The sequence below is a fragment of the Macrosteles quadrilineatus genome, unplaced genomic scaffold (assembly GCF_028750875.1).
Source record: "Macrosteles quadrilineatus isolate MER2022 unplaced genomic scaffold, UCM_ALF_1.0 Scaffold_5__1_contigs__length_97177068, whole genome shotgun sequence".
In the NCBI taxonomy this organism is placed as follows: domain Eukaryota; kingdom Metazoa; phylum Arthropoda; class Insecta; order Hemiptera; family Cicadellidae; genus Macrosteles; species Macrosteles quadrilineatus.
Genome location: NW_026542598.1, coordinates 95,885,877 through 95,902,670, shown reverse-complemented (window position 1 = coordinate 95,902,670; position 16,794 = coordinate 95,885,877). Strand labels below are relative to the sequence as shown.

The 16,794-nt window shown below is 36.4% G+C and overlaps 1 protein-coding gene across 1 annotated transcript in view; it reads right to left on the bottom strand.

The window, feature by feature from the left end:
- Nucleotides 1-1,127: 1,127 nt before the first annotated feature.
- LOC128993960 (low-density lipoprotein receptor-related protein 1-like) overlaps nt 1,128-16,794 on the bottom strand; it is an 88,377-nt gene continuing 72,710 nt past the window's right edge. The window contains exons 64-80 of the mRNA XM_054418106.1: nt 16,574-16,662; nt 15,931-16,176; nt 15,065-15,216; nt 13,528-13,635; nt 12,614-12,792; nt 11,615-11,835; nt 10,628-10,801; nt 9,797-9,927; nt 9,422-9,634; nt 8,452-8,590; nt 7,019-7,173; nt 6,097-6,202; nt 5,150-5,375; nt 4,539-4,781; nt 3,918-4,100; nt 3,462-3,579; nt 1,128-2,969 (exon numbers count right to left, since the gene is read on the bottom strand). Of these exons, the coding sequence (XP_054274081.1) occupies nt 2,838-2,969; nt 3,462-3,579; nt 3,918-4,100; nt 4,539-4,781; nt 5,150-5,375; nt 6,097-6,202; nt 7,019-7,173; nt 8,452-8,590; nt 9,422-9,634; nt 9,797-9,927; nt 10,628-10,801; nt 11,615-11,835; nt 12,614-12,792; nt 13,528-13,635; nt 15,065-15,216; nt 15,931-16,176; nt 16,574-16,662 (2,815 nt within the window). The 3' untranslated portion in view covers nt 1,128-2,837. The remainder of the gene's footprint in view (nt 2,970-3,461; nt 3,580-3,917; nt 4,101-4,538; nt 4,782-5,149; nt 5,376-6,096; nt 6,203-7,018; nt 7,174-8,451; nt 8,591-9,421; nt 9,635-9,796; nt 9,928-10,627; nt 10,802-11,614; nt 11,836-12,613; nt 12,793-13,527; nt 13,636-15,064; nt 15,217-15,930; nt 16,177-16,573; nt 16,663-16,794) is intronic.

Here is a 16,794-nt window from a genome sequence, read left to right as displayed (position 1 = left end):
CTTAGGCTATAGGAATAGTCCAATAGGAATAGGAGACCTGATTACTATGATCGATATTGAATCACTTTAAATGACAGACAAGTAACATCAGCTCATTAATTCGCGTATTCATTTAAATTTATATTTATGAACATAATGTAATAAAAGATTGAAAATTAAACATATAAAAATGAAAACCAAAACAATATAAATTGAGAAAATAATTCTGTACATTTAAATTGGAGTCAATATTTTCATAACCCAGTAACCATGCTTTCGTAATCTTAAAAAATACCATTAGCTACGTCTAAGCAAAACAGCTGTTATATCACTACTTGCGACGTTGCCACTTCGAAGGCCGGGGCCTGTAGTTGAAGGTGGCCGTGAATATACTCAACATTAATCACGCCCACCTATCTGGTATTCAAATATGAATTAACTTCAAATTAATAATGGGTGTTCAACACATTACAAATGTCCAAAATTGTTGAAATTTTGAGTTTCCCAGCATAAATTGTTTAAGTCTTTGCCCTCAGATAGGTTCTCAAGAAAATTGTTCCTTGTCCCTTGGGGTCGTCTGTCCATTGTCAGTAGCCCCGGAAATTTTTTCGCCAGCTAGAATTTTTTCTGCCACACCAATGCTCAGTACTGGCAACGGCATGTCCACTCAATAACTCGTTTATTGGACCAATTATAGACATTAATTACCGTACTTACTCTCTACGACCAGAGTTAAGATGGTGCATGTGATCACGAACTACGATGCACTGTGAGTACTGAGTGGACAGGGGAGATTAATTTAAGATGCCATATACAAAAATTACATATACATATACAAATTATTTTACATTCCTTAAATTCTAGAATAATCATTCACTAAAAATCATTTAAACAGGGAAGGACAAAGTAGCTATGGAGGTAATTAATACATGAGCCACTCAACAACTCACAAGGTCTAAAGTAATTGAAGCTTTAAAAAACCATTGAAAAGGAAGGCCTTTGACCTTAGAAAAATTCCTTTTAAGTACCTTTCTTGAATGGACGAAGGTAAGGATAAAGAGGACATAATCTCTTATATAAAAACAAATAAAAACACTCTCAACCATAACAGATCAAGCAGTAAAAAGGTGGAGGTGAAATAGACAACATTTAATCTAAAATTTGTTTATTTTCGTACAATCATGCTAATAAATGACTTACAAAAATATGTGTAAAAACAATAGCGAAATATTTGGCACAATTAAAAATATAAAAGTGACAATAGTTACCATAGAGAGCACAACCATCAGGTAGTAGAAGCATTTTCATATGCGACCATGACGTACAAATAGTTGTCTTGAACCTAGCATTTAGAAAATAGATCGAGATCACCATAGAGAAAACATAAATAAGCTCTGAATATTGATATAGAAGAAAAAAAGTGTCAAACTTAAAAAAAAATAAGAAGGAGATAGTTTAGGGTCAAAGCCGTTAATCTATTTGCTAGATGCCCCAGACTGCTAGATAAAACAAATACTTGTACAATCATTTACACGCTGCCTTGGACACTGTTCTTTTTAGCACTGAATAGGATATTTTAGGACGAAATCGGATTCTTACTTCTTAACTATAAAAGTGTAAATTACAATTTAAACTTTATACAAATCATTTAGTTGAGTTACTTAAACTAAACCTGCTTAAGTGATACATATTTACAATAGCTGATTGCTTTTAAAGTAGTTGGCTACTTTTTATCAGATATAAACAACAAAAACGTAAATTAATTTTTTACCCTGTGATGAATTAGATCTAAACATAACCGGTTACATGGCACCAAACATAACGTGATGTACATAAAATCAATAAAAGAGATTCTCTAAGTAAAGATCATTATTGTACAATGTATTTCTTATGATTAAAATGTTACAATTCAAGGGAGCTGTACTCATAAAATAGGAAAAGGGTAAGGTTTGATTTTCTTGTGCAATAAACCTTCAACTTTATTGACAGTTTTATTTTATTTGTGGTATTTCGGCATAAACAAAATTAAATTCATTGTAAAAGTGCTCATAAATATATTTTAGTATAAAAATAACAATAACAAAATATAAAACAATATAAAAACAATTCATTAAAAGCTGCCTGCAGTTTTTATACAACCCTGGATACATGAAAACCATGTAAATAAAACATATAAATTGAAAACAGAGGTTTGTGCAAAATAAATCATAAATTCAATGTCATGAGGTCAAAACTTAACTAGACTACACTAAAATGTAAAGTAGATAGTTAGAACAGTCTTTTAACTAATTTGGCTTATTTATATTTACAGCCAAATTATGGTTTTCCGTTTGTAAAAACAAAAGGACAAAAAATACAGTTGTTGTAGGAGTTAAACAGTTCACAAATAGTTGTTAGTGACAAAAAGTTACACCTTCAAATACAGTATGTTTTGCCTAGAGGTTTGATTAGTTGGCGAGGAAAATATAATTTTTGCTCTCAATATAAAAAACTAAGTTTTATAGCAATTAGTTTTACATCTTTAAAACACTTTTCAAAAGGTAAAATATTTCAAAGTATTCTAACATGGTTTTGACCGTAGAAACATAACCTTACATATACTTACATCTAACACAGTTTAAACGACTATACATCACAAAAGTGTAAAATAAATGACACGTAACTATAAAATCTACATAATCGATAACATTAGTTTATCACATATAAATGAAGGACAGTTCTTGGACTGTTGGTGCTTGCGTTCGAATAGTTAACCTTACACGTTGCGTTTGTACAGCAATATATAATAAAATACTTAACTCTCTTTGAAATAACTAAATAAAATCTCATTTCGATATTTTCTAAAACTTCGACGAGGACTAAAATTTCTCATTGACCAGAGGATGGTGTTTTTCCATAACGGTTTCTCCTTGTAGAAGTCCCTTTTTCTCTTCGCTTCCATTGGCCGTGTTGTAAAGGGACTCGTACACAGGGTTGCCAAAGTTTGCAGCCTAAGTAAAAGGCAACCAGGTTAAAAAAACATCTGTGTGGAATATTTACACAAGACCTAACTATTTTTTTACCATTCGTGATGGAAAATGTGTGTAACTAAACATCACCAAAAATGAAAAATAGACTTCTAACGATTAACGTAACATAAACCTTTAAGATATATGTCAGATGACAATTATTAAAAATGCAGTAGCATCAGGAACAAACATGCAACCCTATTTACACATTTCCACTATTCATCTTACTCAAATACTTCAAGAATATTTTAGTACTTTAAATTGTATCCAATAAAATCTTAAGGTTCACTTCTAAAACTATAGATTCCAATAACAATAACATCTGGACACTCCTTTGCTGAAGGCCAAAAACACTATAGACATTTCTTACTATTGGTAAACGTGTAACACCTGACACATTAGGTCCAGGGAAAACTTCAAAGGTTAATTATAGTTATACGAATCACAGCTGACCTGGTGTATATGTTGACTTACCCGATCAGATTCAATAGTAAAATCTCTCTCAACTTCATCATCCAGCTCCTGGCTCTGATACATGGGGTTGCTGATCTCTACATTATCTTGCATTCGAACATGACTGAACCCTTTTCCACTGTAAATGCAACATCAATATGAATTTGACCAAGCTCAAGAACCATCCTATATATTAATAAACAATTTGCAGCACATTTTAATTTAGATACCAGTGACACCAACTATTACATTACATCAGGAATTGCCAAAACAGCACCTGTGTCCATGAGATTCTGTAAAAGCACTGGTATTACCAGGGGTTATTCGGATAGCACAGGTGGCACAGTGAATATCTTATAGAGCACATATGTAACGTAATTGTCAATATCTCAAGAGGTTAGTATACAGTCTAGTATACATTTGAGAAACAGAGGGATTGAAATAACACATTTTCCTAGACACTAAAGATATACAAACCTGCGCTTGAACTTGATGATGTAGTAGGTGATTCCCAGTCCTGCCACAACCAGGAGTACGAGGGACATCAGTATAAACAGTGTGGTGATGGCTATATTGTCCTCCTCCCAGTCCAACACAGGTGCCGAGGCCCCAGCACCTACCCTGGTCTGACATCTCACGCCTACAAACTGCGGTGGACACCTGCGTAACAAGAGGAATCACGTGAAGTTGCTTTAAAACCAGAAAAGATGTACTCATATTGTTCGTATGTGAATCGATCAACCAGTAGCGAGTCAGACTATGGACCCACGCATCCAGGTGCCGCCACTAAAATTTAATACAGTTTATTCTTGTATTGATCATGTCAATTAGAATGACAAGCGGGATACACAAGTGTACAAGAACCCTTCACCCACCATCGTCATTTTTGTTATTTTGACCAATAATCTCAAATATCAATTTCCGTTGGATCAATTCAATACCACTAGTGGTGTGATTCTCAGTGAAGTTAGGAGTTTCCTCTCACACGCCTTATTAATTGACACTATCTTTACCAGCTCCCCATTTGCTTTGAATCAGGACTGGCAAATGAAAGGTTTAAACTGTTTCAGAAAATAAATTATGCTGAGGTTTACTCACGTGCACACTGGGCCAAGATCTCGGTCAGGACTCTCTTTGCAAGTTCCACCGTTGAAGCAGTACTTGTTGTCACAGACGGCTCTAGTCTCACAGCGGGGGCCTGTCCAGGAGTCCAGACAATGACAGCGGGGCAGTCCGTCCTCCACACTGCAGACCCCGCCGTGCATGCAATAGTCTTCACAGCTGACTGACTCGGAACCCCGCCTCACTGAACACACTTCTCCTTCCCATTCGTCAGGACATCTACAAAACATCAGTAGTTGTATTAGATGTTTTGCTTACAAGAGTAGCATACATTTGACTCGTACCTTTTTGTTGTGCTATAGCTATAGCAATATTATCCGAGAGAGTGATGAAATGGAAATGGTTGAGAATAGAGAGAAAAGTAAAAGTCCCATAAAGTTTTAGCTCTGATAAGAACCAACCACCAAATTAATTCAAGATTTTCAAGCTTTTAGAAAATGTTCCTAAATTTAACTGTCACCAAATCTAATCTTAAAAAATAGTAAAATTTAAAAATGCACACCAAAGCACTCACCACAGACCAAAAAACTTCCCAAACCAAACAAATGTGCTAGTATATTTTTAAAAACTTCTCGCTAAAGTAATACCTGCAAACTCGGTTGCCGCCGCTGATGAAGCAGGTGCCTCCGTTGTGGCAGTGTTGAGCGCACTCAGGCGTGTGTTGTGTACAGTTGGCGGGGGGAATGGGGGGACAGAGACAGGTGGGGTCGCCAGGCGCACACGAGCAGTTACACGTATCTACTTGACACCTGCGACCCACGTAGCCTGGGCGGCACCAGCACACCAGCTTCTTGGATGTTACGTTGCACGTGCCTGTCACAACACATTGTGTAGCACATAGAAATGTACTTAAACTATATTTCTCGTTAGGATGGAACATAGGGTACAATAGTCCTGGAATTTTTGTTAGGGTAGCAGGTTTTCTGAATGGGGAAGAATCTTTTTTTGGCACAAAAACAAAAATTTAACATTGTACACAGATGTTAGAAAATTTCACTAAAAAATAGAAATGTACAAGTTGCAACTCTATTGGTTGAAAACGCTGTCAGTGACAGTGAGGTGAAACATTCTAACTGTTGAATATTTAGTCAATTTTTGTGTTTCTTTTCCACTTTATTTAGTTAAACTGTAAATTTTGAGGATACTACAGGAATTAAAAATCTGAAATCTACCTTATGCGTGTTTCATGTTCAATTACGTTTTTAAGTGCGGACTAAATCATTTTCTGTTATTTTAGGGTCAATTACAAAGTGTACATGTTACTCTTTGACTCAAATACAAGAAAAGTGTTATCTCCCAAATGTATAATTCTACCTAGTTGAAAAAGTTGAGTAAGCAAGAGAGTAAGAACAAATAAAAATCAAAACTCCACAAATACAACAATTACTAGATGGAAAAAACACAATTTTCTTTTAGGACAAACATCCAAACGGTTTAGTCTAAGGTCAAATTATGTGAGTGTACGCGACAAACAAAATGAGACGTTGTAATATCAGTTCTAAAGCTACGGCAGTTGAATGTAAAACGACTTTACCTCCGTTTAGACAGAAGTTGGCACATCCGTCCTTCTCACACTTCTTGCCACTGTACCCCGGCTGACATTGACACACAGGTCCGTCTGGGCTCAGGTTGCACGTTCCCTGCACAAACAACATTGTTAGCAAATGTTATAGGTACACTTGGAGTGGGAGCACAACTTGGCTAATGTTTAGAGTGTGACACTTTTGTTATGGAGGATAAGGTTTAAATTCTGTCAATTACAGCTTTTAGCCAAGTGATAACACCCCGCACTGGTATCCCTGTACTGGTCCCTGTACAGGAGCCATGGGCAGAAAAATAATATAAAATATCAATAGCTTAGTATAAGATAAATAAATTTGCTAGTTTTGATCAAAATATATCCATAAACAAGCAAACTACAACAGATTACTTATTCTCCATAAGAATAACAAGGTAATTTAATTTAATTTTTAAAATTTTCCCCGTGGCTAATAACTGTATGAAATACATTAATATTATAGTTTATTTGTTTTTTAAGATCTACAAAATATTTTAGAGAAAACATTCTGTCTTGAGGCTCAAAAATGAGTAAATCAAATTTTACCCTTTCCCGTAGTCCGATTTTGAAGTAATGCAGGTTTGTACGTTTTCAAATTTAATTAAAATCATATTGATTTACTCAAATTATCATGCTAATGAACATATATATATGGAATTGAACAAATGGTATTTTAGGCATCGAGGAAGATATAAACAAAAAAGTAAATAGGTCCCAGGTCTTACTGTGAGACCTACGGTAATCGCTTATTCCCTATAATGGGAAATTCACTGAACTCCTACAATAATCTAGATTTCTATCTAGAAATTGAGGTGCACGGTCATTTCCGCCCTACAATCGGTAGTGAGCTGTAAGTCACCCTGGCACATTAACATTGAGAGACAGAGAGTGATCACACCTTGTTTTGACAGTAGTTCTCGCAGTGAGAAGTCTCACAGCGTGTGCCGTTGTAGCCACTAGGACATGAGCAGTGCAGACTACCTGTAGAGTTGCTGCGTTGACATACACCACCGTTCTGACACACCAAGTCCGTGCACTTCTCACACCTAGAGCCTGAAATAAACACTCGAATAAAATATAATGAAATCACTAATATCATAATGCTATTGCACAACAAACAGTATATTAAGACAAAGCTGCTAACCTTTATCTACTCATCAAAACAGCTTTACAGTATCATTAACTACTGAGCATACATAGAAGCCAAGAACTACTACTTTTAATTTGCATGCAAGACTTTTTTTACAATGGGTCGGACTAAATAAAATGTTGGCCTTCCGGTCTTGTACAGTACCAAAATTGGATTGCTTTTGAAAATATTGATTTTCAAACATGATCTTCCCTAAATTGCAGTGTGATTGTGAACATCGACAACAGTTACAGCGAAATCAAGAAAAGTCTTTCAAGTTTGTGTTGCATTCATTCTCAATAACAAAATTTTCTGATCTGCATTTCAAAGTTAACACAAATGGATAACAAATCACAAACTTAACCATATTAATGGTTTAATAGAATTTACTGTAATGTATATTCAATCTTCAATATTGATTGGAGAGTATTGAAAAGCAGTCGTTTGAAATGGAAATGCATTTTAAATGAGCCACAGGCAACAACTGATGTTAATTAATTGATTTCTGTCGAGTACCCACAATTATCGACAAAACCTAATCGGCAAGATAACTTACTCTAAACTGTGGCATCTCTTACTTTAGATAAATTATAATTCAAAGAGTAAAGGAGGAAATCAAATTTCAGCAACCTACTCTGTAAGTGGCTCATTCAATTACAGCTAGTACCTAAAGGCTATGTCACACACGGTGAGTTTACTCGCTGCTATTAGTCACCACTACTTTAGTCGCCACTCGTACTCGCAGGCTTGAAAAACACTTCCAGTCACATATGGCGAGTTGTAGCGGCTACTTCAGTCTGGTTGTGTAGAATAAATTGCTGTGCTGAGAAAAATGTTATCATTGGTATTAAGGAGGGAGGCTTTAAGACGTCTGTTGCGGATTTGCGTAGTGATCTGTGCAAAAATCAAGAAGAAAAAACGCAAGTAGGTTCGGGAGTGGATAGGGAGACGAGAGGGTGCTTAATCAATACTAATGAAAGAATTAGCAAATGAAGGCCCCCAATCATATTTTGAGGATAACCGTTCCAAAATGAATTTTGACTCGCCAGCAAGTGCTAGTCACTGCTACTTACTATGTCACACACAGCAATTAGTAGCTAATACTCTAGTCGCAGCGAGTAAACTCGCCATGTGTGACAGGGCCTTAAATGGGATGTCTACTTCAGTATCCAAAACTGAATGGTTCAACACAAACAACTCACCAGTAAAACCAGCGGGACAGTTGCACTGAGCCAGACCTGGTCGTGGGGTCAGACACGTGCCTCCGTTGAGACAACGACCGTCACACAACAACACCGGGACCTCACACCTCTCACCAGTCCATTGAGGCGGACAGTAGCACTGGAACAAATGTTTAATATTCAAGCAACGACATAACAACTTCTCAAAAATTAAAATTAGTAAAATTTCAGTTTAGAGATTCAATTGGAGAGTTTCAACACACTAGCTTTGAAGTACCAGAATTTTTCTTCTTTTTTTTCTGCAGTAAATCTGCCAGTGTACATTTTTATTTTTAAATACTCAGATCAACAGTATTCTGTCTAGAGACAAATGTTTCCACAAGGTACACTTTATAGACATTTTAAATTTGTTATCCCCAGAAAATTTTTAACCTGGTTAGTATTGTATGCAAAAAAGACATACCATTCACATTATCACATCCTAAAGTAAATCTAAATCACTTAGAAGCATACTTGAACATTCTGTAAGAAATTAAAACAAAAAAAATATGTAAGTAAGCTTGCAACAGTGCATTTAATTTTTTCAACAAAAACCAGTAACATTTAAAGGTCCAATTTGAAAAGTTGTTGTTTAAGTTTTAAGATTCATCAATTTTACCAACATATTGCAATTGTTTATTGAGATAGCCATAGTACAAAGTAAGTCGATTTCACAGATCAAAATAATAAGTTGTTAGTCTCAGTGTGATTTAGTCGACATTACCAACACGAATCACGCAAATAAACAGGGTATTATGATTGCAAAAAGGATGAGTCTTCCATAATATTCAGAGTCAATGCAACCACTGACATGTTTCAAACTGATTTCTTATACAACTGGTGTAAATTACCTTTTGTCAATTTATTCCTAGCTCCTTTGGAATGAAAACGATTACACTCTTCCAAATAATCTGAGACAACCATCTATTAAAATGCAAATTAAAATTATCACCTTGAGAGGCGGTGGCTGAGTACTATCCGTCCCTGAGTGTAGCAAGTCAGGGAAACACATTCCGTTGTTCTTGCAGTGTTGTGAGCACAAGTAGTGCTGACACTGGTCACCGTCGTACAGTGGTGGGCACTTGCACTGCGGCCCAGTCTCCGTCACAACACACTGACCAAGGTGACAATGTAGAGGACACTCTGCCCCCGCCACACACTCCATCTACAACATCATACTTTATGCATACAAAGGTGGACATATGGTTTGGGAATATCGTAACTATCCCAACTTAAATTTTCTTTAAACAATCCAGGCCGTAATTCCTAAAGACATAGCAAGTAGCAATCAAGGCGATGCCATAGAAAGAAATGCCTGAGGACTTACCGTACTGTTGGTTTCCTGTACCAGTCTGGGTTCAAGACCGTCGGGACAAAGACACTTGTGCGCACCGCCTCCCTTGGCAATGACACACAACTCTGTCTTGTGACAAGGTGAACTTGCACACGGATCCGTCACTGAAACATCACATGTCAAATATTAGATGTGAAGCAGACATAATGCACTACTACATTTCTGGATAAATTAAGGCTACGACCGTGAAAATTTAAGAAGCTGTCAGAAAGATGGTATATTGGTGATAAGTAATCACCAATATCATTACTATTTTTTTACATGAAACCTTCCAGGCTACTTAGAAAAAGTGGACAACTAAAGAATGTACACTGCATAAATTTTCAAAAATACCAGGGTTCCCATTTAGTTGTGAAAATAAAACTCTTGGATTATCACAGCTTAATCTGCACGTGTTTAAATTATTCAAGTGTCAAAACTATTGAGATATTAAAGAAATTACTCAATGCAATGTTTGTGCAATTAAAAATTTATATTGTCACCATGATCATGGGGAAATATTATGATGCTACCAGGAATCAGTGAGATGATCATTTCAATACCATTATCATAAGTTAAGGAATTGAGAATCAGAATCGGCCCATCTCTATTTGAATTAATCACAAGGTTCACACTTCACAGATGAATCCAGATTTTCACAATTATAAACATTTACGTTACATTCACAACTTTAAGGCTTTCAGGCTTTCGTGGTTGAATGGATAACCTGTTTGCCCAGTGTCAGACAAAATTCTCAGCCCATCTTTAGCGGAGTAAATATACTCTAGACAATAGGGGTTCCTCCATGAGAGGCAGAGCACTCACGGTTCTGCTGCTTGTGCTCGTGTACAATGACAATGTCCGAGGCTCTCGTCAATCCTTGCGAGATGTACGTCGTGTTTCCTCGACCAAACTTGTTGATCCTCAAAATATCGTTGCTCTGGTACATACTGATGAACGCAAAGTCCTCGAATATCTCCACCTTGTATGGTTTTTGGCCTGTAAATTGAACACATGATTAGGGATTCATACAAAGTACTAGGTAGAAGAATACATTTCTAATGAATACTGGAAAATATTTATAATGGATATACTTGTTAAACATTTTTAGGAATATAATTTTCACTTTAATTAACGTACAAGAATATTTTGTAGTGTCAGATAATGTTAGATATATTACAACAAAAAATTAAATATACAAAAATATAAATTAATCATTGGATTCATAACTAGGACCCTTTAGCAATTCAAGCACTTTTATAATCTTCTTGAGTTTCCCCTTCTATTTCCAATTTAAAATTTTTCATTAGAGAGATGTTTATCTAACAAATTGATAAATATGTTGTACAAAAACCCCATCTTGATAAATAAAACATGCTATTAAATAAAACAAAATCATGTACAAGCAGTTATGGGATTCCATAGAAGGGTGGTAAACACCATTTAACACTAAACTCATGAGGACTACTAAAAGCTCTTTCTGCAGAAAATACTGCTATGTAAAAAATATAATATTTAACAGAAGGTTTAAAACCTTTTTAACACTTAAGCACTACTACAGCAGAACTCCAAAATCTGAAACAGTTGGGATCATCCATCTAGATAGCCAATTATTTTTCTTTCCAAATTGATTTACTTTTTCCTCCTTGATCTGGATAATATACAATCTGGAATGAGTTCACTTCATTGGTGTTCTAATATATGAAATAACTACTATAGTTCGGCCGCTTAGAAAGAGACCTCCTCCAGCATTGGTTTAGCATTGGCGCGCAAGTCGTTTTCTAAGCGGCCGAACTATAACAACTCTAGTACCTTGGGCAAACTTGTGCACCAGCTGTCGGCCCCGTCCGTCCAGCAAGATACTGTCGATGGTCAGAGCCTTGGGGTCGGCCCAGTAGAGGCGTCTGGCGGGGTAGTCCACGGCCAGTCCTGTCGGCCAGTTGACAGCGTCCACCAGCACGCGGCGTCCCTCCCCGTCCATACCACAAGTCTCAATCTTGGACACCACGCCCCAGTCCGACCAGATCATCATACTAGTGAAAGAAATCAAATGACATCATAGTGACAAACAATATCTTGTTCACTTCTGTGTCTGGAATCCATGATTAAATTAATGTTTATGTTCTTTTGACCAAATTTAACAAAACATAAATAGTACAAATAGGGCTAGTATTTTAGGGGCGGGTCAGTTTGCCCCAGGAACCGGTTTGGGCCAAAAATATTATCAGGCAATGCTCGAGTAAGGTCCAGCCAAGCTGAACATTTATCTCTAAGATAGGGGAAAGCGTGTGCTAAGATGCATGATTAAAAATCATAGTAGGTTATGTTAACGTTATTGCCAGGAAAAATTCACGATTTTACCGTTATTGCAGAATATGTTTGCGATTTCACCATCACTTTAGAAAGTCTTCATGATTATGCTGTGAACACGGAAGATGTCTTTGATTTTGTCATGACTGTAGAAGATAGTCTCGATTTCACCGTAAGCATGGAAGGTGTTCTTGATTTTACCGTTACTACAGAATTTTTTCTAAATTTTGCTGTGAAATTGGGGAGATAAAATACATTATTGTATAAACAAATTGTAGTATTCCTATTATACATAATCCAAAACTCAATATCAAAGAAACCAGATTTTGGCTTCAGAAAAGAGAATTAAAATTGTTTACCCGACTCGACTCAAAAGTCTGGGCCTTGAGACCCCTAATGTACATAATCTTTGTGATTTTAAATATTACCAAGAACTCTACATTTAAGTGCAATCATTTACTGGCCAAGACAAAATATCACAACCAAACCCTGTCTACTCACCCAGACTTGGGATCGACCACAATGTCGTGCGGCTGGTCCAACGCCAGCTTGATCAGTGTCCGGCGCATCCTACCGTCCAGAGTGGCCACAGAGATCGTGTCTGCTCCAGCGTCCACCCAATACAGCCTCTTGGCAACCCAATCCACAGCCAGCCCTCGGGGCTCCACTAGGTTGTTGATCTGCACAACACATAATACAGTACTACTTGTGAGGTTAGATTCAACTTTGTTTTAGAATATTTAGTAAAAGGTAATGTTGGGTACGGATGAGATGTTATAATGGCAAACAGCTTTGACCAGTCACGTCAGTCATCATCAGTGTCAATCAAAGACAAGATCAAGAAGTTCTATTGTAATGTTAGGGACGTAAAATATATTTTTGTAGAACCTCGATAATTCACCACTGGACAGTTGGACACTCCCTTTAGTTCGACACGGGCTGTGATGACAAGACATGTCGGCTAAAAATTGGCGTTAAGGATTGAGTGAGATTTTAGGTTTAGCTAGTCCTTAAAAATATGGCTATCATGATGTCCTACAACAATAGGCAGGAGTAATTTGAGCTTTGTAGTACAACTGATAACGGAGGATGGATGGAGATAGATAATTCCAGCCAGTTTGACTCCGTCTGTGCCGAGACTGGTTGATATTGTGCCTAATGTTTCGTATGTGTTTATCAATTAGATAATCCTTCGAAAGGAAATCACTTTGCCTGAGTAGGCAAAAATGTTGTGAGTTTGACTACTACTTTGCTGAGCTGTTTAAGTGAAAGTATGTACCTTAAAATTGTCTAATCTAAATAGTTCAGGGGGTAAAATGAGTTTTAATATTTGACTTAAACGTGAGCATAATATATTATAGAAGAAGTTAAAGGTATTTCAAAGAAACAACATTATTTCTATGTACACAACTCACCAGCACTCTAGGTTCCCTGGGCTGAGCGTCTCTGTCGACTCGCGTGTGAGACGACATTGTGATGAGCAAACTGCTTATCTTCTTCTCTTGATGATCCGCCCAAAACACCTAACAGCAAAATTCTATTTAGATTCTTTGATATACACACTAACACTTGATTTTATTCCACTAGTTAAAAGGGAGTAACTGAAAAGTGCTAAGACAATAATAGGTTTTTTACATACATCAGTCAAATAGTCCAAAAATGATATTGCTCAACAGCTTACATGTTTCGTTGCGAAGACAACATTATCAAAGCTTGCAACTCGTCAAAAACACATTTAAAACACGAACACGAACGCAGAAAACATTAATACGGTACGAATACACAATTGACTCACCTACCATCCCCGCCATCTGCTACCAGCCCCGCGCCGCGCCAAACCAAATCAGTATTATGATAGCGCTATCTAAATGTCAATTGTGTATTCGTTACGCCTGAATTTATGATGGTATGGAACTAGGGATGGTCAAGTCTCGAAATTTCGGGAAATTTTAAATCTCGTTACACGAGACGAGATTTTTACCGAGACGGGAATAAAAAATAAAAAAAATGAAAAACTCCTGCAGAAAGTCAATGCAATACCCGCAATACAGGAGCGTGTTGTAGTTGCGTTTTCTTTGTGAAGGCGTTCTTATTTAATTAATTCTTTAAATGTAAATATTACTTTAATTATTTTAATAATATTACTTAACTTTAATAACATTTGAGAAGTTTTGTAAAGTGTAAGCAGTGTGAGGAATGTTTTATTACTATAAAAAGTCAAAACAAGTAACTATTTTATAAAAATTAATATTGCTTTTATTTTATGATTTATTTTATTTTAGGATAAGTTGAACTCTATCCTAACTGATATCACTATGTTTCCTAATCGTAGGCATTTTTAATAAGTTAGGCGTGATTAATAAAAGAATGTTATGCTGATGTTTTTTAATAAAAGATTGTAAATATTCTTGCCTATTATCATTATTTTTGAATTTAAACAGTCATCTAACAATGTTACAAAATCAGGTAAAAATTTTGAACGTGCATTTCCCGTTGTGTATGAGAAGGGAAATCCCGTCTCGATCTCGTCTCGAAATTTTATGAGAAATAAAAAATCTTGTCTCGTCTCGTCTCGAACTAAAAATCCAATCTCGTCCATCCCTATATGGAACCTTTAATAATGTGTTGAAAAAGTTCATGGTACCTATATTTTTATTTTCGCTTTTTCGGTAGAACTCGGATAATTTAGAGATATTCCAGAAACCTTGTGATATTATTGTGATCACAGGAAATGATCATTTTGTTGCCATGATGTCAGATCGTGGATGAAGAACTTGTTTTAAATATTTTTTTTACAGTTTAAATCAGTTAAAAGCTTCATAAATGTTCAAAAGGAAGTGACAGTAAATTTTCACCAATTCTATTTAGTTATAGAGATTATATTTGGATTCAAGATTCAGAATTTTCTTTGTTTTACTATATTTCTAGATTTAACCGTGATAGCTGGTGTACCTTAGTGGCTTGTCTGGCCCACAACACGTCCATGGCGTCCATCTTGTGATGGGGGGAGGCCGACACTTGGTTGACGGAACTCTCGTGAGACTTGTACGGGTTCAAGAACTGAAGGTCGCTGTCACTGGCGACCATGAGCACTGCAGGCTCACCTGTCGACATACAACTCACGACTTTACAAAGGGAAAGTTAGGCGTTTTTATAGTTTCTGAGACTACAGAATAACATTGATAAGTGTAATGTTTGCTGCAAATAAAAATAAAAATCATAAAACATCTTTTTTCCTCTACAAGTAATAAATAAAATAATTAACAATATTCATTAGCAGGATCTAAAATACAAATTATTTTCAATATTCAAAGTACATAAAGACTTAATGAAATTGTTTAAATTCACGAATTTCATTTGCTTTTAAGCCTGCAAAGAAATATATAAATAAAACACTTTAAAAAAGGGTACAGTGTGTTTAGGTAAATACAATTATTATGGGAAGTGTCCGGTTGAATAGATGTGAATTAGTTATGTATATTGATGTTCATGATGTTGATAAGTATTAAGTATGGCCAGGTCTTGATCCCCAGTTTTGAGATTTTTCCGAGACAGAACTTTTTCCACCCTTCAGCAAATTTGCTCTGTTGTGAGTAACAATCATGACGTCTCCATGATTACGGGAGATGTTGCCGGTATGGAGTGGGCCGATGGTTCACGATTTTTCCGTTACCATGGGAGCTGTTCACGATTACACAGTGATCTCTGGAGATAATTACGACTATGCCGTAATCACGAAAAATGTTTACAATGGCGCAGTGATCGTGGAAAATGTTTCACAACAGCGCTACAAGGCAGAAAACAATGGTATAGTTTACCTAGAGCTATGCACGTATTGTTGACTCTGTTGTACTGGTAGCCCTCCGCACACACACACTTGAACGTCTTCTTGTACTCTTGACATGTGTGAGGACAAGCACCGAACACACAGGGCGGTTTGAGACAGCCGACCTCGTCCGAGTTGTCTCCGCAGTCGTTGTTGCCGTCGCAACGCAGCTTGCTGCTGATACAGTGACCTCTGGCACAGTGGAAGTCTCCTGCCCCACATAGGTTGGCGTGCTGACCTGAACAACAATGAGGACAGTTAGTTGTTGCATGATTACAACTAAAATTTATATTCATAATAATTATCTTAGATGAATCAGTTTTACATATCCCTTTACCCTTAATGTATTCATTAACAAGAATTTTATTCAGAAATAATTATAACATCACAGTCAACTAAAAAGTAGCGTAGAATATCATGATCACCATTGAACATGGAGCCCTCAAAAACAATGTAGAGTAAGTGGTAAAATCTGCAATACTTCCAAACATTAATTTCATAGTGAACACTACACTTTATACAATTAATGCTTCAAAGAACTACAATTCAAACTACTGCTTTCCAACCCCCAATGCAAAGGATACCATGAAACTGCAAACCTATTAATATCATGTAAAATAAAGACAATAACTTACAAGCCACAGGTTCCTCATCAGAGCCGTCTCCGCAATGATTGACTCCATCACAAACGTTAGCCTTGGGTACACATTTGTGGTTCCTGCACCTGCAGTAGGAAAATAAATCTGTTTATTTATACATTTCAAGGCACCATAGTCTACCATCCTGTTCCTTTATAAAACACTTAAAATAAGGACATTCCATCATCCATCCTTATGTTAAAGTTGACGCCAGTTTT